This window comes from Sphaerodactylus townsendi, linkage group LG17 (assembly GCF_021028975.2).
Source record: "Sphaerodactylus townsendi isolate TG3544 linkage group LG17, MPM_Stown_v2.3, whole genome shotgun sequence".
NCBI classification, from domain to species: domain Eukaryota; kingdom Metazoa; phylum Chordata; class Lepidosauria; order Squamata; family Sphaerodactylidae; genus Sphaerodactylus; species Sphaerodactylus townsendi.
In genome coordinates this window covers 10,838,141-10,865,426 of record NC_059441.1, presented here as the reverse complement: position 1 = coordinate 10,865,426, position 27,286 = coordinate 10,838,141, and the positions used below count along the sequence as shown (strand labels likewise).

General features: G+C 48.7%; 1 protein-coding gene across 1 annotated transcript in view; it reads left to right on the top strand.

The window, feature by feature from the left end:
- The window catches only part of PTPN9 (protein tyrosine phosphatase non-receptor type 9), a 43,925-nt gene that overhangs the window by 14,719 nt on the left and 1,920 nt on the right, over nucleotides 1-27,286 (top strand). The window contains 8 exon segments of the mRNA XM_048481828.1: nucleotides 6,309-6,452; nucleotides 8,584-8,673; nucleotides 10,628-10,752; nucleotides 17,894-17,999; nucleotides 20,806-20,840; nucleotides 22,794-22,821; nucleotides 22,823-22,876; nucleotides 26,318-26,646. Of these exon segments, the coding sequence (XP_048337785.1) occupies nucleotides 6,309-6,452; nucleotides 8,584-8,673; nucleotides 10,628-10,752; nucleotides 17,894-17,999; nucleotides 20,806-20,840; nucleotides 22,794-22,821; nucleotides 22,823-22,876; nucleotides 26,318-26,646 (911 nt within the window).

Here is a 27,286-nt window from a genome sequence, read left to right as displayed (position 1 = left end):
CAGCGAAGATATTTAAAACTTGCTAGCACAAGGAGCTTCACTGTGTGACTCAAGGTGAGATTTGGGTACACAAGAAAAATGTTTTGACATCATCGGTTCCTTTTCAAAGACATCCTGCTAGAACAAGACTTCTACCTGAAATACTGAAGAGTTCATATTAGAGTGACACATGCCCTCACTGTCTGACTTTTTGTGGCTGGCCCCGCCTCTTGTGGCAGCCATTTTGAGCTTGGTTCCTCCTCTTGAGGCAGCCATTTTGTGTGTGGGCTCTGAAAGGTTGGCGGGTCTTTGTTTTAAGTGTGCACGCACCCCAAAGTTGAGGAAGACTTATACCGTGTTTCCCCGAAAATAAGACAGTGTCTTATATTAATTTTTGCCCCCAAAAGATGCGCTATGTCTTATTTTCAGGGGATGACTTATTTTTCCCGGTGTTCTGTTCGCCGGGCATGCTTCCAAACAAAAACTTTGCTACGTCTTACTTTCGGGGGAGGCCTTATATTTAGCACTTCAGCAAAACCTCTGCGACGTCTTGTTTTCAGGGGATGTCTTATTTTCGGGGAAACAGGGTACTTCTGTCTTTCAAAGGAGATGTGTTTTGAAAGTGTAGAAAGTCAGAGCAAGTGGAAGAAAGTCAGAGAGAGACAGATAAAAGGGGTTTTGGATTTAACAAAAAGACTATTTCTTCTTGTGGAGCAGCAGTGGCGTAGGAGGTTAGAAGCTTGTGTATCTAATCTGGAGGAACCGGGTTTGATTCCCAGCTCTGCCGCCTGAGCTGTGGAGGCTGATCTGGGGAGTTCAGATTAGCCTGTGCACTCCCACGCACGCCAGCTGGGTGACCTTGGGCTAGTCACAGCTCTTCTGAGCTCTCTCAGCCCCACCCACCTCACAGGGTGTTTGTTGTGAGGGGGAAAGGGCAAGGAGATTGTCAGCCCCTTTGAGTCTCCTGCAGGAGAGAAAGGGGGGATATAAATCCAAACTCTTCTTCTTCTTCCTTGTCTGAGAAATAGGGCGACGTGAAGCATACATAGTAAGAAGAACAAGGGTTTTTGGTTCATGTAACGTCAAAAAGTGTAATGCTGACATCTTCCAATGGGAATTTTTGGACAACCCCAAAGGGCTGTGGGAACAGGGAAATCTCCCACCTTTTGTATAATTAATTGATGATGTGGGCACTTTGGGGTGTATTCTTTACTGCCATTTTGATGTAACTTGTCATCAATACTATAAAAGTGAGAACACGTCGCCATTTTAAGGGTGGCTCCCCTGATTTTTGTCTTCGCCCGCAGTTGGCCAAATAAAAATCTCTGATTTTATTCTGTATCGGCTTGAGCTTCTTTGAGCTTCTTTATTTTAATTCATTACTCCGTTGTAACAAAAGCTTGGTGGACCAGAGGGGGGAGAATTAAGAAATTGACCTGGATTGCCTTATTTGTCTTACACATTAAATAGACCATGTTTATTCCTGTGGTGGCGAACCTATGGCACTCCAGATGTTCATGGACTACAGTTCCCATCAGCCCCTGCCAGCATGGCAATTGGCCATGCTGGCAGGGGCTGATGGGAATTGCAGTCCATGAACATCTGGAGTGCCATAGGTTCGCCACCACTGGCTATTCTGACTGGCAGCCGCGCTTCAGGTCTTTCGCAACGCCTGCTTCCTGATTCTTTTAACTGGGGGTGGTGAGGGTTGAACCGGCGGCCTTTGCAGGCCAAGCAGATTTTCTACTTCCCCAGTCTACTTCTCGGCCATTACGATTTTTATTGTTGCCGGATCTCTATTGACGGAGAGGCGAAAGCAGGAAATTGTTTCCGTTCCCCGTAAATAGATTCTTCTCGTCTCTGGTTTGGAGAAGAGCTTTTTTACAGGTGTTTTTTTTAATAAAGATTACTAAGCTAATGTACGGGAAGTGCGTTGAACGCTTGAGTGTAGAATTTTCCATGTGAAGGGGGAGGAGAGTTTGGATTTATACCCCACCTTTCTCTCCTATAAGGAGTCTCAAGGCGGCTTACAAACCCCTTTCCCTTCCTCTCCGCACAACAGACACCTTGTGAGGTAGGTGGGGCTGAGAGAGTCCTGAGAGAACTGTGACTGGCATCAGGAATGTAGGAGTGCGGAAGCACATCCGGTTCAGCAGATAAGAGTCCACTGCTCAACGTGGAGAATGAAGTAAACCACTTTGGGTTTCCATTGGAAATGGAGGAAATAAATAAAGGAGCAGCAGTGGCGTAGGAGGTTAAGAGCTCGTGTATCTAATCTGGAGGAACCGGGTTTGATTCCCACCTCGGCCGCCTGAGCTGTGGAGGCTTATCTGGGGAATTCAGATTAGCCTGTGCACTCCCACACACGCCAGCTGGGTGACCTTGGGCTAGTCACAGCTTCTCGGAGCTCTCTCAGCCCCACCCACCTCACAGGGTGTTTGTTGTGGGGGGGGAAGGGCAAGGAGATTGTCAGCCCCTTTGAGTCTCCTGCAGGAGAGAAAGGGGGATATAAATCCAAACTCTTCTTCTTCTTCTTCTTGTATGTTTGTGTGTGCGCGTGTGTAATTGGTGTATGAAAACCCCTGAAAACGTACCCATCATTTTGCACAGATATATGTGTGTGTGTGTATGTGCAAACCAGCACTGTTTGGGTAACATTTTGGATTGCTTTGATAACCTGAAATGGTTTGCAGCAAGCGGCATTCAGGCTGCGTTTTGGGTTGCTGCGGCACCCTTGAACGATTTGCAAAAACCAGAGTACAGACGGCATTTCGGGTGGCTGCAGCAGGAACTGTGGAAGGAGCCGGAGCCGGTGGCGGGCAAGAAATCGGACTTCGTCTCTCCTGGAGATAAGTGTCCACACCATGTGAAAGGATCCACAACAGCGAGCCGCAACAGGCACAAAAGGGTCACAGCACGTGCCAATAGATGAACTGTAGGATCTGAAGAGAGCGGTTGATTGGTTCTGGTGGGTTTTCCGGGCTGTGTGGCCGTGGTCTGGTGGATCTGGTTCCTAACGTTTCGCCTGCATCTGTGGCTGGCATCTTCAGAGGTTTATCACAGAGAGAAGTCTGTTACACACTGATACATCTCTGAAGACAGCCACAGATGTAGGTGAAACATTAGGAACAAAGATCCACCAGACCACAGCCACGCAGCCCGGAAAACCCACCACAACCAGTTGAATCCAGCCATGAAAGCCTTCGACAATACAGAGTGGTTGATGTCTGCGACCAGAGGTGGGATCCAGCAGGTTCTCACAGGTTCCCGAGAGTCGGTTACTAATTATTTGTGTGTGCCGAGAGGGGGCTACTAATTGGTGATTTTGCCACGTGATTTTTGTCTTAGTTACGCCCCTCCTCCGCTCCTCAGCAGTAGCGCGCAGAACTTGAAGCAATCTAGCAGGAGGTGCGTGGCAGCCTGCGCCTACGTGCATTCGTTTCCCGCCCAAGGACGGGCGCAGCGGCTGTGTCCTTGCCACAGCCCCCCCCCAGCAATGCCCCGCCCACGGAATGCCCTGCCCAGCCCCATTGGCGCTACGCCACTGTTTGAATCCCTCCACCATGGGAACCTGGTACTAAAATTTTTGGATCCCACCACTGTCTGCGACCCCCACCCCACCCCCGCCCCCTCAATACTTTCATAAGTTCCTCTCTCAGTGCATAAGTTCAATGCACTTTGCAGCTGGATTTTACAGTGCGGAATATCAGAATCCACTTGCAAACAGTTGTGGAAATGGATTGAAAGTGCGTTATTCTGCGTGTGCGGAAGGGGCCTCAGACAGCCACCTGGAACAGCCATGAACAAGTTTCAGCCTGTTTCTTTCTGCAGAATTGACAGGTCCACATGCATTTCTTTCCTCGTTCCTTTGTTTTTACCCATTTTTCCCCCTTGATCGATTTGTTCCTCCCTGCTTTGTGCAAACAGTTCCTTCCTGTGAGTCATTCCTTTATCTCTCTTCCCTTCCCACAGAGCCTGTCTCTGCCAACAGAGTTAAATTTTTTCTTGGAAGCTTTGTGGCCGGATTATTTTCCTGCTCTGAGGTTGGCTTGCTGGATTATGATTGGCCATCGGTGCGAAACCCGGGTCAAAATAAGGATGGTCGCCTAACCTGTGGATTTTAATATACTTTGAATCTGGAAATGTATTACTTAGCATCAGTGGCGTAGGAGGTTAAGAGCTCGTGTATCTAATCTGGAGGAACCGGGTTTGATTCCCAGCTCTGCCGCCTGAGCTGTGGAGGCTTATCTGGGGAATTCAGATTAGCCTGTGCACTCCTACGCACGCCAGCTGGGTGACCTTGGGCTAGTCACAGCTTCTCGGAGCTCTCTCAGCCCCACCTACCTCACAGGGTGTTTGTTGTGAGGCGGGAAGGGCGAGGAGATTGTAAGCCCCTTTGAGTCTCCTGCAGGAGAGAAAGGGGGGATATAAATCCAAACTATTATTATTATTATTATTATTATTATTATTATTATTATTATTATTATTATTATTATTATTATTATTATTATTAATTTATTTATTTATTTATTTTCAATTTGTTTGATTTTTAGACTGCTCTTCCCTGCCACAGAGGGCTTAGAGTGGCTTGTGATGATAGAAAAAACAACAAAAATAGAATATGCCAAATGATTTTTAAATAGGTTTTATTAATCTGAAAACATTTGACTATGTAATATTGGTATGTAATGTAAAAAACATTTATAAAGAAAATAATTATTATAATTCTAAACGTTGATTTTATAACAAATACAGTTTATTTTACTTATTTCTAATTTTATTATAATTTATTTTCAATAGAGGAAAAGAAATCTAAATAAAGAGAATCGGAGATATTCAGAGAGGAGAAAATAATCAAAGTTTTAAAAAAGAGTGATTAATCATTTTTCTTTCCAATAACAGTTAACATTTTCAAAGAGAAAATAAAACTAGTATTTCTTATGCAAACTATAAAGTGAAGATAGATAGAAGAGAAAATATAATATGTAAATATGTAAAATGATAATAAACAATAGTACATTGAAACATGTAAAACTATAAAGACGGGGCTTGCTCTAACGAAATATGGGCCAGCTCAGAAAATTTCCCAGCCATATATCCTAAAACAATTCAATATAAACTACCGTAAATAAGTGTAGGGAAAGCACATGAGACCTGTTAAGATGGAAACATATCCGTTGCTGCCCTCAACTGTAAGCCTGGCAGAATCGCTCTGCCTGGGAAGAATATATTTGTTGCAGAATATATGTATTAGTTCCTGAGGTGTGGTATATTTTACTTTGTGTCTATCTCTTTTTAAGCTGCCTCTGGCCTCGGGCTTTTAACGTACGATTTGGCCTTGCTGTATCAGACCCAAGATCTTTTGCTAGTCCAATAGTCTGTTTCCAGAGCAGCTACTGAAAAGCAATTCTGCATTCACAACCAGGGGATGAAGCCGGCAGTATATTCCCTGACTGCTGCTCTCCCGTCCCCGGTAGACAGTGATAGACTGCCTCTGTACATTGAAGCTGTGTTGTGTTTGTTGTCGGTGACCTATGTTGGTGGTCTGGCTGTTGCTCTTGGGTATTTGACGGGCCTGGGCTGGCCTTGTGAAAAATGTAGAGCCGTTTCCTTAATAATTGGAGTTCTAGTGCAGGAAAGACAGGAAGCAGCCTTTCTATCCTACCTGGATCCAGCTGAGCTTCTGTCTTCCATCTGTTGTTAATGGTATCATTAGGTAGAGGTAGACAGGTAGCATCAGAGGGAGGCCAGGAAGCATCAGAGGGAGGCCAGGAAGCATCAGAGGGAGGCCAGGAAGCATCAGAGGGAGGTCAGGAAGCATCAGAGGGAGGTCAGGAAGCATCAGAGGGAGGCCAGGAAGCATCAGAGGGAGTCAGGAAGCATCAGAGGGAGCCAGGAAGCATCAGAGGGAGGCCAGGAAGCATCAGAGGGAGGCCAGGAAGCATCAGAGGGAGGCCAGGAAGCATCAGAGGGAGGCCAGGAAGCATCAGAGGGAGGCCAGGAAGCATCAGAGGGAGGTCAGGAAGCATCAGAGGGAGGTCAGGAAGCATCAGAGGGAGTCAGGAAGCATCAGAGGGAGGCCAGGAAGCATCAGAGGAAGGCCAGGAAGCATCAGAGGGAGTTCAGGAAGCAGTCAACCGAGAATCCTTTTCTTGGGGAGACAAATGCCATTGTATTGTGCCTGCCCATTTTCTTGCCTTCCAATTGCTGTGAGCCAATTTTGAGATTAATTTTGTACGAAAATTGGGAGGGGGAAAATGTCTCTCAACATCTTGGTATGTAGACTGTGGTCCACCTTTACCGTATCTTCTTCTCCTCCCCACAAATAGGCTACCAAGCAATTTCTTGAGGAGATCAACAAGTGGACAGTCCAATACAATGTCTCGCCGCTCTCTTGGAACGTGGCAGTCAAATTCCTCATGGCCCGGAAATTTGACGTCCTCCGAGCAATCGAACTCTTCCATTCCTACAGGGTAAGTGGCGTTGGCTCAGAGTCCAGGGGAGAGGTGGGGAGTATGGTGGACCATATTCTAGGGCAATTCACCTTGACTTTTCCATTTGTTCGAAGTGGCTTTTGTCTCAATCTGGATCAGAAGCCTGCTGCTTTAAATGAAGAAATGCCTCTCCATTCTCTGGAAGAAGAGAAGAAGAAGAGTTTGGATTTAACGCCCGCCTCCCTTTCTCTCCTGTAAGGAGACTCAAAAGGAGTTTACAATCTCCTCTCTCCCCGCCCCCCATTACAAACACCCCGTGAGATGGGTGGGGCTGAGAGCTCCGAAGAACTGTGACTAGCCCAGATAAGAAGAAGCAAGCCTTTATTGGCATAGACAGCAGTACAACAATAATAAAAACAGATTAAAAAGCATATACAACACAGGATATACATGTTAGGATGAAGGAAATCTACTGGCATTTAGTAATTTCCAGGAGAAAGTCTGCCACTATCATACAGAGAGAAGGATCAGGATTGTCCAACAAGTAGTGTAATCTAGCCCAGATAAGCCTCCACAGCTCGTGGCAGAGCGGGGAATCAAACCCAGTTCTCTAGATTAGAGTGCACCTGCTCTTAACCACTATGCCACTGCTGCTCCAAATAGCAGGATCGGAGAGGGTCAGCTGGGAGGGAGAAACCTTCATGTACCAGGGACTAGAAGTGAGAGATGAGAGACAGCCGTAAATTGAGATCTTCCTGGTCCTTGCACCAAAAGGCAGCGCTCACTCTGTCCTCCCCAAGTATCTCTGGAATCCGCCGATTCTTTTATAGCAGAGGGCACTCATTTGTTCCGGCTGCACTAAGGATCTTCAATGCAAAGGTTGAATCCCAACTACTCTATGGGGTCCCCATCTGGATCCAAGCTCTGAATGTCCCCCAATCTAAGTTTTTCCACCAAGTAATGGGAGTTCCAAACTGCGTCTCTTACGCAGCCCTGTGTCTAGAACTGGGGCAAAACACCCTGGAACAGAAAGCTTGGCTTAGAGCCGTGGTGGTGAACCTTTGGCACTCCAGATGTTATGGACTACAATTCCCAATTGGCCATGATGGCAGGGGCTGATGGGAATTGTAGTCCATAACATCTGGAGTGCCAAAGGTTCGCCACCACTGGCTTAGAGCCTTCAGATTTTGGCTCCTCCTTCACTACCTGCCATCCGAACGCTCCTTTGTCTCATTGACGCTACAGGACACGCAGGCTAACCCCTGGTTTTCTCTAATCGAGAGAAAGACTATTTCCATCGGCCTGCCTATTGGATCACTCTACCTAATGTCCTATTCAGAAGCGTACAATAGGCTCAAATTGAGATCAGAGTCGTAGCAGAACTCACAACAGTCTTTGCTTGGGATTTGATGTAATTTTTGGATTACTAACTCCCTGCCCCCTTGATGGAGAGAAATTTTTCTCTCTTTCTCACAATACTAGAACCAGGGGGCATTCGTTGAAAATGCTGGGGGGAAGAATTAGGACTAATAAAAGGAAACGCTTCTTCACGCAACGCGTGATTGGTGTTTGGAATATGCTGCCACAGGAGGTGGTGATGGCCACTAACCTGGATAGCTTTAAAAGGGGCTTGGACAGATTTATGGAGGAGAAGTCGATTTATGGCTACCAATCTTGATCCTCTTTGATCTGAGATTGCAAATGCCTTAACAGACCAGGTGCTCGGGAGCAACAGCCGCAGATGGCCCTTGCTTTCACATCCTGCATGTGAGCTCCCAAAGGCATCTGGTGGGCCACTGCAAGTAGCAGAGAGCTGGACTAGATGGACTCTGGTCTGATCCAGCTGGCTTGTTCTTATGTTCTTATGTTCTTAGAAATAGCTGAGTGTTCCAGGGTCCGGATAAGCTCTGCATTAAGGACCTCTTTTGCAAACAGCCCTGAAAACTCCCAGGGTCCCTTCCGCTCTACCCCTTCTTAAAGATGAGAAGCTGTTATGCACAGTTCCCATCCATTTCTGCAAACCGGCCGGGTGAGGTTAGCGCGAGACTTCCGGAGCGACGTGACGGGATCCTTCTAGGGGAAACTCCCGGCTCTTAAGCCGCAGACAGGAAAATCCACTTTGTGCGTCCACAGCTGCCCCGTGTGTTTGAGTCTCTTTCCTGCTTCCTAGGAAACCCGGCTGAAAGAAGGGATCGTGAAGCTGAAACCTCACGAGGAACCCCTCCGCTCTGAGCTGCTGAGTGGAAAATTCACTATTCTGGTGAGTACGCTATGGTGAGGTTTTCTTTGTCGAGCAGGGCCGCTGGCGAGCGTGGATGATGATAAGCAGTTCTGGGAAGAGCTGTAGTTCAATGGGAAAACGCCGCTTTTTGTGCAGAAGGCTGCAGGTTTGATCCCCGGTATCTCCAACCAAATGATGCCCACTTGAAGATGCTTGAAGTGATACCTTGAGATCTTAAACGGGTAATGCTGGCTGGAATAATTAGTGCCGAACTAGTATGCCTGATTTGGCATAATATAGTGCAGTGGTGGCAAACCTATGGCACGGGTGCCAGAGGTGGCACTCAGAGCCCTCTCGGTGGGCATGCACAAACAGAGTCACCCCCCCCCCCCATACACACATCTAGGCTGGCCTAGACCGCTGGGCTCGATTATTAGCATTAAACCTAAGACCTAGTTTTGGGGAAGCAGTGTAGGTAACCCTGTTAAGCGCTGTTAAACCCCACTGACTTTCATGCAAAGTACTAAAGCATGATTCTTTATCTGGGAGTAAGCTCGGTTGCTGGCAATGGGGCTTTCTTCTGAGTAAACCCTCCTAGGGTTGTGATTCACCTGTCGGTTGCTTCAAAACAAAGCCACTGACTACCACCAAGCTTACTCCCGAGTAACGCACGGCTCAGAGCCAACCGTTTTTTCTAAACTAAAACCTCAGTATTCAGGTTAAATTGCCGTGTCGGCACTTTGCGATAAATAAGTGGGTTTTGGGTTGCAATTTGGGCACTCGGTCTCGAAAAGGTTTGCCATCACTGATATAGTGCAATAATTACAGTGTGATATAGATGTTATTCTCTCTGTTTCGTCTCAGTTGCCATGAGCCCTGTAAAGAAAAAAGATGGCTCCTAAACATTTTGAATACAATAAAGCAATTTCACTTGTGAAAATCTTACTATTCCCTGTGGAAGGGGATATGGTATGGAGGTTTCAGTTAGCAGGAGGGGAATTCCTTTTAGATCCTTCGTTTTACACTCTCAGAGAGGATTTCCTGTTCAGCTCCAGACCTGCTGCGCTGTAAAAAAATACTACATGAGAACTGGTGCAGTGTAGTGGATAGGAAAATGAACTTTGTCTTGGGAAGTCTCTGGTTCGAGTTTTACCTGTGCCACAAATTGAAGGCAAATTGAGGCATAATGTCTTCCTCCTCCCTGGGCTGCAAAATGGTTATAGAAGTGCTTTGCAAATGCTAAGTAGAAGAAGAAGAAGAAGAGTTTGGATTTATATCCCCCCTTTCTCTCCTGCAGGAGACTCAAAGGGGCTGACAATCTCCTTGCCTTTCCCCCCCCCACAACAAACACCCTGTGAGGTGGGTGGGGCTGAGAGAGCGCCGAGAAGCTGTGACTAGCCCAAGGTCACCCAGCTGGCATGTGTGGGAGTACACAGGCTAATCTGAATTCCCCAGATAAGCCTCCACAGCTCAGGCGGCAGAGCTGGGAATCAAACCCGGTTCCTCCAGATTAGATACACGAGCTCTTAACCTCCTACGCCACTGCTGCTCATTTGATGCCAACCCTACAGTTCCACAGTTCCTGCCTCCTGTGTACCACCAGAACTTTTAACCTTGCTCTGGACAGCTGTTGACCCAAATAATAATAATAATAATAATAATAATAAGAGTTTGGATTTATATCCCCCGTTTCTCTCAAAGGGGCTTACGATCTCCTTTCCCTCCTCCCCTCCCCACAACAAACACCCTGTGAGGTGGGCCGGCCTGAGAGAGCTCCAAAGAACTGTGACTAGCCCAAGATCACCCAGCTGGCCTGTGTTGGAGTGCACAAGTAATCCGGTTCCCCAGATAAGCCTCCACAGCTCAAGCGGCAGAGCGGGGAATCAAACCCGGTTCTCCAGATAGGAGCGCACCCACTCTTAACCGCTACGCCACGCCGGCTCTCATAAGACCTATATTTCTGCATTGAATTGTTTACCCCGTCGTTTTGCAGAGCGTACGAGATCCTTCCGGTGCCTCAATCGCCCTGTTTACGGCCAAGCTGCACCATCCCAACAAAAGCGTCCAACATGTTGTGCTCCAGGCTCTCTTCTATTTGCTGGACCGGGCGGTGGAGAGGTGAGTGAACCGTTTGCAGTTCTAATTTATGGCGGTGAAGCCCTGATTTTTGACTCGGGGTCAAATCCGATCAAAGATAAACCCTTGTGTCTGTTCCAGCCAGATCGCACGGATCTGATACGGCAGGGCTCTTCTCAACATTCTTCCAGAGGTGGGATCCAGCAGGTTCTCACCGGTTCCCGAGAGTAGGTTACTAATTATTTGTGTGTGCCGAGAGGGGGTTACTAATTGGTGATGTTGCCATGTGATTTTTGCCTTAGTGACGCCCCTCCTCTCAGCAGTAGCGCACAGAACTTGAAGCAGTCTAGCAGGAGGTGCACCGGCGTGCGTGGCACCCTGCGCCTGCGTGCATTTGTTTCCCGCCCAAGGACTGGCGCAGTGGCTGCGTCCTTGCCACAGCCCCGCCCAGGAATGCCCCGCCCCCAGAATGCCCGGCCACGCCCCCGTCATGCCCCGCCCAGCCCCATTGGTGCTATGCCATAGTTTGAATCCCACCACCATGGGAACCTGTTACTAAAATTTTTGGATCCCACCACTGCGTTCTTCCCTAGCACAGAGACCTCCCCCTGTAATACTGTGCCGTAGCATTCAATACTGATATTCAAAGCTACACTGCTTTTGCCCAGAGAGGTTCCATTTTATTTATTTATTTTTATTTATTGTTTCGATTTATAAACCGCCCCATCCCCTGGGGGCTCTGGGCGGTGAACAACATTCACATATACAATTAATTAAATCGATAACAACAATATAATACTAAAAACCATTAAAAACTACTTAAAAACAGCGGTTAGCATCATAATAGGTGCCCTATTATGGCCAATTCAATTTAGATCAACCCAGTAAAAGAAAAGGGAGGGGTCAGGTTCCTCTCTGGGAGGATAATAGGTGGTAAAGTGCAACAGATGGTATGTGCAAGAAGATGGGGAGGGGAAGGGGCCACCGAAAGTGACTGGACACTCCAAAGGCCCGCAACAGGCCCTGGCGGAACTCATCAAGGTCCCGCGAGGGCCCGACAGCTGGAGGAAGAGTGTTCCACCAGGCTGGGGCCAGGGCCTGTGAAAGGTCCTGGCCCTGCGATCATCGAGGCCAGGAACCGCCAGTAAATTGGCCTCTGCTGATCGAGAGGCCAGAGGCATATGGGTAACGCGGTCTCGTCAGATAATGAGGGTCCCAGGTCAAGGCCTTAAAGGTTAAAACCCACACCTTGAAGATGATTCTGAATTCCACTGGAAGCGTGCAGCTGGCGACAGGTTGAATATGATCACAGAAGGCATCCCCTGTGAGCAAACGCCCGCTGAGAGCGAAGTTACAATAGTCAAGCCTGGAGGTGGACCGCTGCATGTATCACAGTGGCCAGGTCTGCCTGAGAGAGGAAGTAGCCACGCCGCCTGCCGGCGATGGAAAAATGCAGTCCGGGTTACAAGGGCCACCTGGGTCTCCATTGAAAGAGATTTAATCCAGGTGGACCCCCAGACTGGGCGGACAGAGGGGGCCGGGCGCCAAAATGGTCCCCTCCCACTCCGGCGGCTGGAAATCCCCTGCCTTCTGGCCCCGCCAAAGGATCTCCGCCTTCGAATGGATTCAGTTTCAGCCTGCTCTGCTGTAACCAACCAGCGACCGCCTCCAAACAATGCTGTAGAGCTGCCCTCCATCAACAGAATGAGCTGAGTGTCATCAGCGCACTGGTGACAAATCAGCCCAAAGCTCCGCACCAGCTGAGCAAGTGGTCGCGATATAGATATTAAATAATAGCGGGGATAGTGCGCCCCTGAGGCACCCTACATTGAAGTGGGCACCGAAAGAGGCTTGGTCCTACCACACTTTGCTGGCAACGGTCCCGGAGAAACGCGGCAATCCATTGAAGGACAGTGCCCCGTGATCCCGGAAACGCCAGGCGGTGGGTCAAAAGGTCGCATTGACCACACTCAAACGCCGCGGTAAGGTCTAACAAAACCAGCAGCGCCTTGGCCGGTTTCGCATATGGATGATCTGTGACGGCGACGGTAACCGCCTTCCGTCCCGCGCTCCAGCACGGAAGCCGGACTGGAAGCGTCATGTGTCATCCAGGAAGCCCTGAAATCCCCAGAAACGAAAGATTCCAGACGGGCGAATTGGCCAGGATCCCCTGACCATCTAACGTAATGGTCTTTTCAAGAGTGGACCACTGCCTCCTTCAACCCATCCGGAAAAACTCCTTTGCTCAAGGGAGCTATTGATGATATTCAACAGATGGGGTCGTAGTCTCCCACCTCGGCAGGTTTTAGCCAGGAGGGGCACGGATCCAGAGGGCAGGTAGTAGGTCTAATAGGCAGCCAGGGCCCTGTCAACAGCTGCCTCGGAGAGCAGGGAGAACTGTCGAATAAGGGCCGGAAGGGGTGGGGAGCCTCCAGTTCACTCATTAGGCCGCGGAGGGAAGATCCGGCTGAGCGACGAGATTTTGTCTGCAAGAAGCTCGGCAAATGCCCTCACAGCTAATAGCCAATTGATGATTTACAGAGCCTCCTCATAAGGAGAGGTCAGTAATCAATTATACCAAACAATTGTGTTGGGCGGAGCTGGGTAGATGCTAGAGAGGAGGGAGAAGAGTTCTCTTCGCTTCCTTCGCCGCCATCTCATATAGGCTTCATAAGCCGCCCTATAAGATGTTCGCCGGCCCGGCCAATGGTGATTTCCTCCACACCGCCGCCGCCTGAGTGCTCAGCTTCATGCATGGAGCTCCTCCCAGATTTTGGCCTTCAGCCAAGGAGCATTCTTACTGGAGAACTCCCAGCAAAGCGGCGTCTTGTTGGCTTCGAGGAGAGTCGGAGTGAGCTCACGGCAGAAAAATTCCCGGGCTGAGCTGGCATCCTTCGAGGCATTGGCTGCGATGTGCAAATCTTGCTTGGAAGCCTTTGCGGGGGGGGGGGTGCTCTTCGGGCCTTGGGATTCGGGGCCAAGTCTCGAGGCGGCCGAAAGCTCTCTTGGCGGCAGGACGGGAAGCGAAGCCGGGAACAAAGAGGAATATTGTTGCCCTCTGATCTAATTGGCATTCGCAGCTCGTCAAATCCCCCCCCCTTTTTCCCTCGGTCGAATTAAAGCTAATTAAGGCTTATTAAAGGGGATACGTTCTGGGTAAACATGTCAGGGGAAGCTGAGGTGTTGAATGTGGTCTGGGTTGATTTACGGTGGTTGGAGCATGTGCGGGGGAGGGCAGGTCTGTAGGGGAACCGAGGTAGGTAGATCTTTCACAACAGGGTGGATTTTGAATTTGAGACTCGGGGCTGACCTGCTTCCACCAGGAAGGGTGGGCTGGCCCCAGTGGTGGGATCCAAAAATTTTAGTAACAGGTTCCCATGATGGTGGGATTCAAACAGTGGCGTAGCACCGATGGGGCTGGGCGGGGCTCAATGGGGGCGTGGCCGGGCATTCCTGGGCGGGGCATTCCTGGGCGGGCTGTGGCAAGGACGCAGCCGCTGTGCCGGTCCTTGGGCGGGAAATGAATGAACGCAGGCGCAGGCTGCCACGCACGCCAGTGCACCTCCTGCTAGACTGCTTCAAGTTCTGCGCTCTACTGCTGAGAGGAGGGGCGTAACTAAGGCAAAAATCACGTGGCCAAATCACCCATTCGTAACCCCCTCTTGGCGCACACAAATAATTAGTAACCTACTCTTGGGAACCTGTGAGAACCTGCTGGATCCCACCTCTGGCTGGCCCCATACTGTTTTCCCCTCTATAAATGGCCCTGCTCTAGATGGCTTAGCCTAGCCCAGGGGCTATGCTGGCAGGGGCTGATGGGAATTGTAGTCCATGAACATCTGGAAAGCCACAGGTTGCAGACCCCTGGCCCAATCTCTGAAGCTAAGCAGGGTCAGCCCTGGCTAATCCATGGATGAGAAACTACCATGGAAGGATGAGGAGAAGAGGAGGAGGAGAAGTTTGGATTTATACCCCACCTTTCTCTCCTGTAAGGAGACTCCAGGTGGCTTACAAGCTCCTTTCCCTTCCTCTCCCCACAACAGACACCTTAAAGTGAGGCAGGTGGGGTCGAGAGAGTTCTGAGAGAACTGGGACTAGCCCAAGGTCACCCAGCAAGAATGTCGGAGTGTAGAAACACATCTGGCTCACCAGATAAGCCTCTGCCACTCAGGTGGAGGACTGGGGAATCAAACCCGGTTCTCCAGATTAGCATCCGCCTGCTCTTAACCACGACACCACGCTGGCTCTCGAAGTCCGAGGTCGTGATGCAGAGGCCGGCCGTGGCAAACCACCTCTGCTGATTTGCCTTGATTTGGATGGCCCAGGGGAACCCGATCTTGTCAGCTCTCAAAAACTAAGCAGGGTCGGTTGGTACTTGGATGGGAGACCACCGAGGAAGCCCAGGGTCATTGTGCAGAGGCAGGAAATGGCAAACCACCTCTGCTCATCTCCTGCCTGGACCTGGATAGTTCAGGCTAGTCCAGTTTCATCAGTTCTCAGAAGCTAAGCAGGGATGGGAGACCACCTCTGAAGTCCAAGCAGGGGCGTAACGAGGCAAACTGTAGCCCTGGGCAAAACCTGAGTTGGATGCCCCCCCCCCCCCCCATGGGTGGCCACTCCACCACGACCAATTTTTTTTGCACCAGGACATTGGTGCATGCAGGGAGAGCATTTGTAGACATATCAGCACCGAAATTTCCGTGTATCATCAGGAGACTGTCCTTATGCTACCCCCCAAGTTTGGTGAGGTTTGGTTCAAGGAGTCCAAAGTTATGGACTCCCAAAGGGGGTGCCCCATCCCCTATTGTTTCCAATGGGAGCTAATAGGAGATGGGGGCTACAGTTTTGAGGATCCATAACTTTGACCCCCCCCCCCTGAACCAAACTGCACCAAACTTGGGGGGTAGCATAAGGACAGTCTCCTGATGATACTCTGAAACTTTGGTGCCGCTAGACTAAAAACTGTGCCCCCTGCAGGCCAAAAATGGAAATCCACTAAAATACCCCAAAACGAACCCTGCATTTTGATGCCCCCCCACAAGGTGGTGCCCTGGGCAGCTGCCCACCTTGCCCAATGGGCATTACGCCCCTGAGTCCAAGGCTGTGATGCAGAGGCAACGACAAACCACCTCTGAAGCCTCTTGCCTTGAAAAACCAGGACCAAGATGTGCAGGCCGCGGGTTTCCCACTGCACGCCGCCTTCCGGCCCCGGAGTCTGTTTTGCTGGGTTGGTTCCCTGAGCGCAGCTGACGGACTTTGTCCTTTAAGCTGCTGTTCCGCCGAAGCTCGAGGAACGGCTTAACCTCAGACGACCCAGCAATCGAAGCGAAGACTCTGAATAGCAGCAATAATCCCAAGGGATTTTTTTGTTTTTCGTCGAAGGGCTCAGACAGGGGCGCTGAATTCGAGGAAAACCGGGTTTTATGGCTAAAGGATTCCGGGAGCCCGTAGGGGACGGAGAGGAAGTGATAGCCAGGGAAGGTCTTTTGCTAAAATCCTGGGATTTTGCTTGCGTTTCTGCGGTCTCTTGAGGTTAAACTTTTCCTTACTGAGGAACGGAGCCTTGCTCAGAACAAAATCTAAGGAACTGTTAAAAAGAGGGGAAAAGGCTGTGTAATTTAGCCTGTCTTTCTGGCAGGGAGCTTGGTGCTTTCACACTTAGGTAACAGGGTCAAATTTCAACCCGGAACGCTTTTCCTTCACTCCATCTTCATCCCAGGAAAGAGGACACCAGTTGAATGTCTGCCCGTCGTTAAAGATGGGCCGGAGACGTTTGTCTGCCCTGAGCAATCCTGCAAATGAATTCAGACTTGGTTCAGTTTTCACAGAAGTGCTCCGCTGGCGAGCCAGCGTGGTGTAGTGGTTAAGAGCAGGTGCACTCTAATCTGGGGAAACGGGTTTGATTCCCTGCTCTGCCACTTGAGTTGTGGAGGCTTATCTGGTGAACCAGATTAGCTTGTGAACTCCGACACATGCCATCTTGGGTGACTTTGGGCTAGTGACAGTTCTACAGAGCTCTCTCAGCCCCACCTACCTCACAGGGTGTTTGTTGTGAGGGAGGAAGGGAAAGGAGATTGTAAGCCCCTTTGAGTCTCCATACAGGAGAGAAAGGGGGGGGGGGATATAAATCCAAACTCTTCTTTTTCTTTGCATCTGGCCCTCAAATGGTGCGCATTGACCCAAACGAAGGACTAACAGAAATACGGGATGATTTGGAACTGTCTTGTTTTGTCAATACGACTGATGAGGTCTTACCAAACTCCAAAGCCGTCGTAGAGGATCGAGCGGTTGACTTAGACTGGAAGGACTCGGGTTCAAATCCTTACTTAACTTTGACATTTGCTGAGTGAAGGGCAGTGATGGGATCCAAAAATTTTAGTAACAGGTTCCCATGGTGGTGGGATTCAAACAGTGGTGTAGCGCCAATGGGGCTGGGCGGGGCACGAATGGGGCGTGGCCAGGCATTCCGGGGGCGGGGCATTAATAATTTCTCTGTTACTGTAAAAAACTCTTACTGTAAAAAAAAAGTTCCTAATTTCCAGCTGGTATCTTTCTGTCCATAATTTAAACTCATTATAGCAAGTCCTACCGTCTACTGCCAACAGAAACAACTACTTCTCCTCTAATTGACTGCCTGTCAAATACTTAATACTTCCAAATACGTAATTTTGTTTCTTGAAATCAAAAGGAGGAGACTTTCCTTAAACAAGGAACTTGACCCTGTTTCTAAAACATGTTTCTAAAACAGCCCAACAGGGAGAATTATCCCGTTTTCTACCTTCGCTAACCAGTCACATAGGAAACAACAGGACTTGATGATTTTGGGACCTAATGGGATTTCTAACGGAAAAGCAGACCCAATTAGTAACCCCCTCTCGGCACACACAAATAATTAGTAACCCACTCTCGGGAACTGGTGAGAACCGGCTGGATCCCACCTCTGGTGACGGGGTGTTGTGGGAAGAAAGAAGAGAAAGAAACGTATATGCTGCTGTCTGTTCCGTGTTGGAGGTGTGGAATAAAGAAGGGATGGGAAAGAGAGTTTTTGCAAAGACTTTTATTTCCTTCTGAACAAACTCTGTGTAGGGAAACCATGTGGCTGAGGAAATCAGGATACATCCTTCACATGGACGGTGTTCAGTTCTTTAATAATGATTCATGTTGCTTTTATCTCATACCCCAGCTTTGAAACACAGCGGAACGGCTTGGTCTTCATTTACGACATGGCGGGCTCCCACTATACCAATTTTGAGCTGGATCTCAGCAAGAAAATTCTCAATTTACTAAAGGTAAAGAGAAGAGGAAACTGAGGAGTGTTTGAGAATGGCGGAATCCTTGGTTCCCTGTCCCCCATTCCCAAAACCTTCCTACATTTATTATGTTGGTTTGACAGTCCTGTGTCCATAAATGGAGGATTCCCCAAAGTGCTCTCAAAGGAGTTAAACTACATAGCCCATGATGCTGTGCGAATATTTTTTACATTTCTGGTGCTCTTGCAATACAAAAGGTATGCTGACAAAAGGAATTGTTTTGAGATTGGTCATATCATTAAACTTAATAGCCCATGATGCTGCGTGAATGTTTTTTAAATTCCTGGTGAACAGAAATACACAGAATTGTGTATTGCTATTTAAACTACATAGCCCATAATGATGTGTGAATTTTTTTAAAATTTCCAGTGAATAGCAATACATGGAATGCGGGAAAAGGAACTGTGCCCATAGCATTAAGCTCCACAGCCCATGATGCTGTGTGAAAGTTTTTAAATTTTCAGGTGATCTTGCAATACACAGAATGCTGATTTGATTTTGAGATCGTCCAGCTCGACTCTTTCTCAAGCAGAGACCGAGCTAGACACGATGGGGGGCAGCTATGCCTGTTCCTTCATGTGCTTTCCCCATTTGTATGTGGAAGGTGTCACCAGTGAGGTGACATATGGGGACAGAAAATGTCTTGCAAAACTGAGCAACGTAGGATTTGGCCTGACTCCTGAACCGAGAATTGTGAAGTAAGCAACACCATTTCAGCGTTCATGTTTCAGTCCAAACAGCGTGGGGCAGCTATGGAATTTTAGATTCTGAACTTCATCGTTTTATAGCTGCTTCTCTGGGTTGTCATGAAATCTTATCGATCTGAGAGAAGCTGACCAAATTGATAGTCCATTGGCTCAGAAGACGATCATGAAAAGCTTGTGAATTCTCCTCTGGCTCGGAAAGACAACGGGGCCGAGGGAAGAGTTCTTTCTCCTACCCTTCCTTTATTGTTTCTGCCCCGTTGACGAAGATCCGGGGGGGGTGTGTGTGTGTGTGTGTGTGAAAGGAAAGAAAACTCTTGCCGTACTGTCTCTCTAGCTGTATTTTCTCTGTTTCCTCCCCACAGGCATTCTGGAAATTGTGGTTCCAAGAATGTCTTGACGGTCAAACCCTCAGGAGTTCTGGGAACTGAAATTCTCAGAATTCTCTAAGGAGGAAGGAGGAAATGAAGGCGGGACACAGGGGAGCCAGGCCAAGTGTGTCAATCTGCTACGGCAGGGGTCGCTGGTGGCTTGGGAGGCGCGTGGGATTTTAGCAAGCCCCATTCCCCAAAGTGGTGCCCACCCTACATTTCAGGAAGGTGGGCAAGGCCCTTGTCTAGTAAGGGACTGCTTTCAAACATCTGCCACTGGGAGAAAGAAGAGGAGGAGGAGGAGGAGTTTGGATTTATATCCCCCCTTTCTCTCCTGTAGCAGCAGTGGCATAGGAGGTTAAGAGCTCGTATATCTAATCTGGAGGAACCGGGTTTGATTCTCTGCTCTGCCGCTTGAGCTGTGGAGGCTTATCTGGGGAATTCAGATTAGCCTGTACACTCCCACACACGCCAGCTGGGTGACCTTGGGCTAGTCACAGCTTCTCGGAGCTCTCTCAGCCCCACCCACCTCACAGGGTGTTTGTTGTGAGGGGGGAAAGGCAAGGAGATTGTAAGCCCCTTTGAATCTCCTACAGGAGAGAAAGGGGGGATAAAAATCCAAATTCTTCTTCTTCTTCAAAGGGGCTTACGATCTCTTTGCCCTTTCCCACTCACAACAAACACCCTGTGAGGTGGGTGTGGCTGAGAGAGCTCCAAAGAACTGTGACTGGCCCAAGAAGAAGAGTTTGGATTTATATCCCCCCCCCCTTTCTCTCCTGTAAAGAGGCTCAGGAGAGAAAGGGGGGTGGGGGGATATAAATCCAAACTCTTCCAAACTCTTCTTAGGCTACTAAGAAAAACAGAAGGGATTCTCTGCGAACCATGCTTACTTAAATTGGGCAATACTGTAGAACAGTCCAAGAATCATAGACTGAGAACTGTTGTATAAGCACGGAAGAAGATTTGCAGCTCGAAAACGTATCCTCAGCACGCAGGCATTTTGCGGCCGATACAGTTACGAATCATTTACTTGCTGCTATTTGCTGCCGATATAGCTACGTGCCGCTTGTTTACTATTCCGAAGTGCGGATTGCATTCATTTTACCTGTGGTTGACTTATTACGTGGTGTATTCCTGAAGAGTTATCTGTATACTTCACAGGTGTCAAACTCGCGGCCCTCCCTGTAGGGGATGATGGGAACTGTAGTCCATAACATCTGGAGGGCCGCAAGTTTGACACCTATGGTATACTTGATTTGAAGCAGTAGCGGAGCTTTGATGTCTTTGGACTATACTTACCCGCATTGACTGAGCTGCTATTGCATATTTTATATATTTATGAATGGACTATCCCTGTTAATGTAAGCTTCATGTACTATAGCTGATGAATGAATCCTTTCATTTATGTATTGATGCCCTTTAACTTACGATGTTTATTGGAAATTTCACTTTAAAGATATAAGAAAATACATCTTCCCTGGTTGTTGGGCGAGTAATTGGGTTTGGGCCGATCTTGCTTTCTCTCGTTTTGTGGTGTTCTGCCGCTAAAAACTTGAAATACGGTCAGGCTGTGAGAGTTTCCGTTTGCTGTCCTGTGCGTCTGAGAAGGTGGTCAAAACCCCACCAGTAGATTTCTTCTGAGCTGATGCACGTCCTCCTCCAACCTCTTAATGCATCCCGACTGACTCGTTTGCATGCAGATAGCAACAGAACTCTTTTCTAGCCAGGCTTTCTAGAGTCCAGATGCATCTTGCTCCTTCGGAAGGGAGAAAAAAATCTCACTTTTCTGTTGCTTGTGGTGGGTTTTCCAGGCTGAGTGGCCGTGGTCTGGTGGATCTTGTTCCTAACGTTTCGCCTGCACCTGTGGCCGGCATCTTCAGAGGTGTGTCACAGAGGGAAGTCTGTTACTGTGTCCAGAGAGAAGGGAATGTTTGGGGTATATATTGGGGTATATATTGTCCATGTCCCAGGGTGGGGAACCAGGACTTAAAAACAACACCAAAAGCAAACCCCAAGGGCATGCCAAGTTCATGAACAATGGACTCCACCCAAACCCAGGATTTGCATTCACCAATACTGCTGCTGCTGCAGGGCATGAAAATGTGAATCACTCCCTGGACGGATAAGCCCCACCCACAATACAATACTACCAACCACATCTTTGCATAACAAGTTCCACCCAAACACCTACTGATTGGTTCCCCACCCTGGGACATGGACAATATATACCCCAAACATTCCCTTCTCTCCGGACACCGTGTGTAACAGACTTCCCTCTGCGATACACCTCTGAAGGTGCCGGCCACAGATGCAGGCGAAACATTAGGAACCAGATCCACCAGACCACGGCCACACCGCCCGGGAAACCCACCAGAACCAGTTGAATCCGGCCATGACAGCCTTCGACAATTCATTTTTCTGTGTTGGCGAGGTCTCTAGTCTCCCCCTGTTGGTCGCAGGAGAAGAAAGCAGAAGTTGTTGGGCGTGAGTTCCCTCGCTGACCACTAGATTATTATGGTGACTATTAAATCCACAAATAGCATCAATATTTTCCAGGGCCAGAAATGCTGCGTTTCTCCCTTATGGCTGCCAACTTCCAGGTGGGGCCTGGAGACCTCCCAGAATTCCAACAGAAATCCAGACTGTAGAGATCAGTTTCCCTGGAGAATGGCTGCTTTGGAGGGCGGACTCTGTGGCATTATGTGCGGCGGGGTTTTCTCCCCTCCCCAAACCCTGCCCCCCCCAAGGCTGCACCCCCCCCCCGATCACTAGAAATTTCACACCTGCAATTGGAAACGCTGCCTTCTGCCTTGAGGAGCTGGATTTCTACAGAAGGGGGAAAGCAAATGACGAGGTAGACAGAAAGTGGATAGCAAAGCAGCAGTGGCGTAGGAGGTTAAGAGCTCGTGTATCTAATCTGGAGGAACCGGGTTTGATTCCCCGCTCTGCCGCCTGAGCTGTGGAGGCTTATCTGGGGAATTCAGATTAGCCTGTGCACTCCCACATGCGCCAGCTGGGTGACCTTGGGCTAGTCACAGCTTCTCGGAGCTCTCTCAGTTCCACCCATCTCACAGGGTGTTTGTTGTGAGGGGGGAAGGGCAAGGAGATTGTAAGCCCCTTTGAGTCTCCTGCAGGAGAGAAAAGGGGGATATAAATCCAAACTCTTCTTCTTCTTCAAAGTGAATCCATCACCAGTACAGTTCTGGGCACCAAAGTGGGATATGTTTTCTCCAACCACTGCATCCCAATTCTTCATGCAATGTGTGATTTGTGTTTGGAATATGCAGCCGCAGGAGGGGGTGATGGCCACTTACCTGGATGGCTTTAAAAGGGGCTTGGGCAGATTTATGGAGGAGAAGTCGATTTATGGCTCCCAATCTTGATCCTCCTTGATCTGAGGTTGCAAAGGCCTTAGCAGACCAGGTGCTCGGGAGCAGCAGCCGCAGCAGCAGAAGGCCCTTGCTTTCACCTCCTGCATGTGAGCTCCCAAAGGCACCTGGTGGGCCACTGCGAGTAGCAGAGTGCTGGACTAGATGGACTCTGGTCTGATCCACCCGGCTCTTTCTTATGTTCTTATGGTATATGTTTGTCATCTGTGATCCCCTCTCCCCCTTTTCCCAAACTGTCTGTCTTCGCCTGTTCTCTGTGGGAGCCTCTCCCCTGCTTCCTTGCTCTTTAAGAAGTTGTCTTTTTATCAGTCGGCGTGTTCCTATGTGGTTCCTTCCGAAGGTCCCCTTACTCCATTATCAGCTTGCTGTTGAAAGAAAAGCTCCGAGAACGAGTAAGTCGAAGGCGTTCCGGCTCAGGGGTGTGTGTGTCTGGTTGGGGTCCCACTCCGGTACAGATGTGCCTTCCCTTCTTTGCTTTTTCAAAAGCTTTGGCCGAGGTTACACAGTGGTGTTGAAACAGCTAATTGCGACCTTCTTGGTGACACTCAACATCTTGTCTGAAGCTAGAATGTTCTTTTGAACCTCCCCAGAAGTCTATCGATGTGGCTTGGTGGAAGAGCCTTTGTTTGGCGTTCAGAAGGTCCGAGGTTCAGTCCTCGGCATCTCCACTTAAAAGCATCAGGCAGTAGGTGGTAGGACAGACCTTGGTCTGAGACCCTGGAGGGCAGCTTCCGGTCTAAGTAGACAAGACAAATTTTGATGGACCAATGATCTGCTTCAGTAGAAGGCAGCTTCCTGTGTCCATGTATCCACAAAATACACTCAGTTTTCCCCCCTGTGTGCTCAAATTGTCCTTGGGGGACAATTGTCAAGAGATAGAAAAAGTGCAGAGGATGATTGAGGGACTGGAGCACCTTCCTTATGAGGAGAGGCTGCAGCATTTGGGACTCTTTAGTTTGGAGAGGAGACGTCTGAGGGGGGATATGATTGAAGCCTATAAAATTATGCATGGGGTAGAAAATGTTGACAGAGAGACATTTTTCTCTCTTTCTCACAATACTAGAACCAGGGGGCATCCATTGAAAATGCTGGGGGGAAGAATTAGGACTAATAAAAGGAAACACTTCTTCACGCAACGTGTGATTGGTGTTTGGAATATGCTGCCACAGGAGGTGGTGATGGCCACTAACCTGGATAGCTTTAAAAGGGGCTTGGGCAGATTGATGGAGGAGAAGTCAATCTATATGGCTACCAATCTTGATCCTCTTTGATCTGAGATTGCAAATGCCTTAACAGACCAGGTGATTGGGAGCAACAGCCGCAGAAGGACATTGCTTTCACATCCTGCACGTGAGCTCCCAAAGGCACCTGGTGGGCCACTGCAAGTAGCAGAGTGCTGGACTAGATGGACTCTGGTCTGATCCAGCTGACTCTTTCTTATGTTCTTATGTCCAGAAGAGAATACATCAGTTTTGGGAGTTTCAAGGCAAGTGAGAGGCAGAGGTGGGCTTCTGTTGCCTTCCTCTGGATAACCTTCCTTGGAAGTCTCTCTTCCAAGCACCAGCCCTCCTTAGCTGCCAAGAGGTGGCTTTACCATGCCATCTTCCCGTCCTGAGACTTATTGGCTGCCCTCTCCCCTCTTTGGAAGAACTTTATTATTCCTGCTGCCTAAAGAAAGTTCAGAATATTCTGAAGAACCCATCTCATCCGGCATACTCTCTTTTTGAAATGTTACCATCTGGCAGGCGATATAGGATTATAAAAACTAGGACAGTGGTGGCGAACCTTTGGCACTCCAGATGATATGGACTACAATTCCCACCAGTCCCTACCAGCAGGGCCAATTGACCATGCTGGCAGGGGCTGATGGGAATTGTAGTCCATAACCTCTGGAGTGTCAAATGTTCGCCACCACGGAACTAGGACAAGTAGGCTCAGAGATAGCCTCTATTCTAGAGCTGTGGCTATGCTGAATTCCATGGTTTTGTGTTGATGTGTTTGGGGTTGTGTAGGGATGAGTGGAGTAAGGGGAATGTGGGGATGGGGTTTGAGGTCTGACATAGTGTGCATCGGGGAATGCTTGTAAATTTCGTTGTGCGTGTGTAACCTCTATCTGTGGGTTCTGTGGGGCAGAACTTGGAATGAGTTTGCAACAACAAACTTTAAAAACAAAATAGTTTACTTTCACAACATATAACATCAACATTTAACATCACACTTCAAGGTCCTGTTCAGGTTGCATTTTCAAGTCCTTATATTTACAGTCTACTGATACTGCCAAGTCCAATTCTTCTTTGCAAGTGGGTTGGCTCCTGAAGACTCCAAGGGCTTGATGAACAGGATTCAACGTGATGAAGGTTTCCAGGAGAACTCTCACCCATTACAAACATTAAAAAAAAACCCTTAACAAGATGTTTAGGGCTTATACAAACCAAGGTCTGAGTCTGGTAGCCTCGTCTCCTCCAAACTACATGAGCTCTGCAGCCTTCTGCTGCTTTGAGTCTCCACCCCTTTCTGGGTCAACCCATTCTGAGCATGGGGGTTACACATGCACAATGACAATAAATGCTTCCTATCTTATTTGCAAGATGTCGGTTATAGCTAGGGGTGCCATTTTTCCACGGCTCAGCCGGCCGATTTTGTCGAGAGATTTCCAGCACCGTCCCCACATAACATTGGTCTATCTGGCACATTCGTCGGACCCTGTGTCTGAATTCATTCCCCAACTTCCAAGTCTCTTTATTTGTTTTTATCGATCGATTTTTGTGCAAGTTCTGGTTTCCCTGGACTCGTTTGACACGCGCCTCTCCAAATCCAAATCCAAAACCTTTATTAGGCATAAAACCGATGTGTGTCAAGAATTCCAAATACAATAAGAAGATCATTATTGCACAACTTGCAGTACACAGAGTAAAAATATAGCAACAGCTTCAGAGATTTCAACATTCGAGTTATTTAGAAGCTTAGCCATTTTTAATCTTATCAGAAAGGAGCATAAATCCTGTTGGTAGTACAGTTCTCAAATCAGTTCTGATGCTGTTGTATTGTGAACAGTGAAGCAGAACATGAGAAAGTGAATCAGTTGTATTAGGACAAAATCGACAGCAACGCTCATTTGGACAGATTTATGAAGTCGATTTATAGCTACCAATCTTGATCCTCTTTGATCTGAGATTGCAAATGCCTTAACAGACCAGGTGCTCGGGAGCAACAGCCGCAGAAGGCCATTGCTTTCACATCCTGCCTGTGAGCTCCCAATGGCACCTGGTGGGCCACTGCGAGTAGCAGAGAGCTGGACTAGATGGACTGTGGTCTGATCCAGCAGGCTCTTTCTTATGTTCTTAAGGCCATTGCTTTCACCTCCTGCACGTGAGCTCCGAAAGGCACCTGGTGGGCCACTGCGAGTAGCAGAGTGCTGGACTAGATGGACTCTGGTCTGATCCAGCAGGCTAGTTCTTATGTTCTTAAAGCCATTTCTTTCACATCCTGCCTGTGAGCTCCCAATGGCACCTGGTGGGCCACTGCGAGTAGCAGAGAGCTGGACTAGATGGACTCTGGTCTGATCCAGCAGGCTCTTTCTTATGTTCTTAAGGCCATTGCTTTCACCTCCTGCACGTGAGCTCCCAAAGGCACCTGGTGGGCCACTGCGAGTAGCAGAGAGCTGGACTAGATGGACTCTGGTCTGTTCTTATGTTCTTATTTTGTGGGATACTAGAGAAGCGACCTTGAAGATGTACTGACGGAAAAGAGTTACACCTTGCTCTAGTCATGACCCATCTGCAATTGTAATGAACATGTTGTAACACGCGCCTCTCTCCGCGGTCCCTCCTCAGGTTCAGATGGTGAAGATGTCGGAGCTGAAGCAACATCTCCCCCAGGAATGTCTCCCTGAGTACCTGGGCGGGTCCCTCAAGCTGGACCCCTTCGGCTGGAACTGCAGGTTCCTCCCGCAGCAGAACGGCCACCCAGACCCTCTGGACGAGCTGATCCTGGTGTCCCTGGCAACTCCTCGTGACAACGGCTCCGTGCACGTGCCAGGGCCGAAGGCCATGACGGTGGTGGAACTACTGGAGCACGTGAGCCAGAAGCAGAAACGGGGCATCTACGAAGAATACGAGGGCATCCGGCGCCGGAGCCCGTCTGGCACATTCGTCTGTTCCTTGTAAGTGGGGTGGGATCGGCCCAAAAATCCACCTAGTTCAGTGTATCATTTCCCTCCCCTAAGGTCCGTGGCAGGGGCAGAAAGCCCCCCTGTTCTGCCCCCTTGCCGAAACGATATAAAATCCCAAGGGACCCACAATGTCCAATATAAATGGTATGGTATGGTATATTTAATTTATATACCGCCCTCCGCCGAAAGGCTCAGGGCAGTGCACAACAACATAATAACACTATCAATAAACATAACATCGTACAACAATCATCAATATGAGGGATTGGAGCACCTTCCTTATGAGAAGAGGCTGCAGCATTTGGGACTCCTTAATTTGGAAAGGATACGTCTGAGGGGGGATATGATTGAAGTCTATAAAATTATGCATAGGGTAGAAAATGTTGACAGAGAGAAATTTTTATCTCTTTCTCACAATACTGAAAGCAGGAGGCATCCATTGAAAATGCTGGGGGAAAGAATTAGGATTAATAAAAGGAAACAGTTCTTGACGCAACGCGTGATCGGTGTTTGGAATATGCTGCCACAGGAGGTGGTGATGGCCACTGACCTGGATAGCTTTAAAAAAGGCTTGGACAGATTTATGGAGAAGTCGATCTATGGCTCCCAATCTTGATCCTCCTTGATCTGA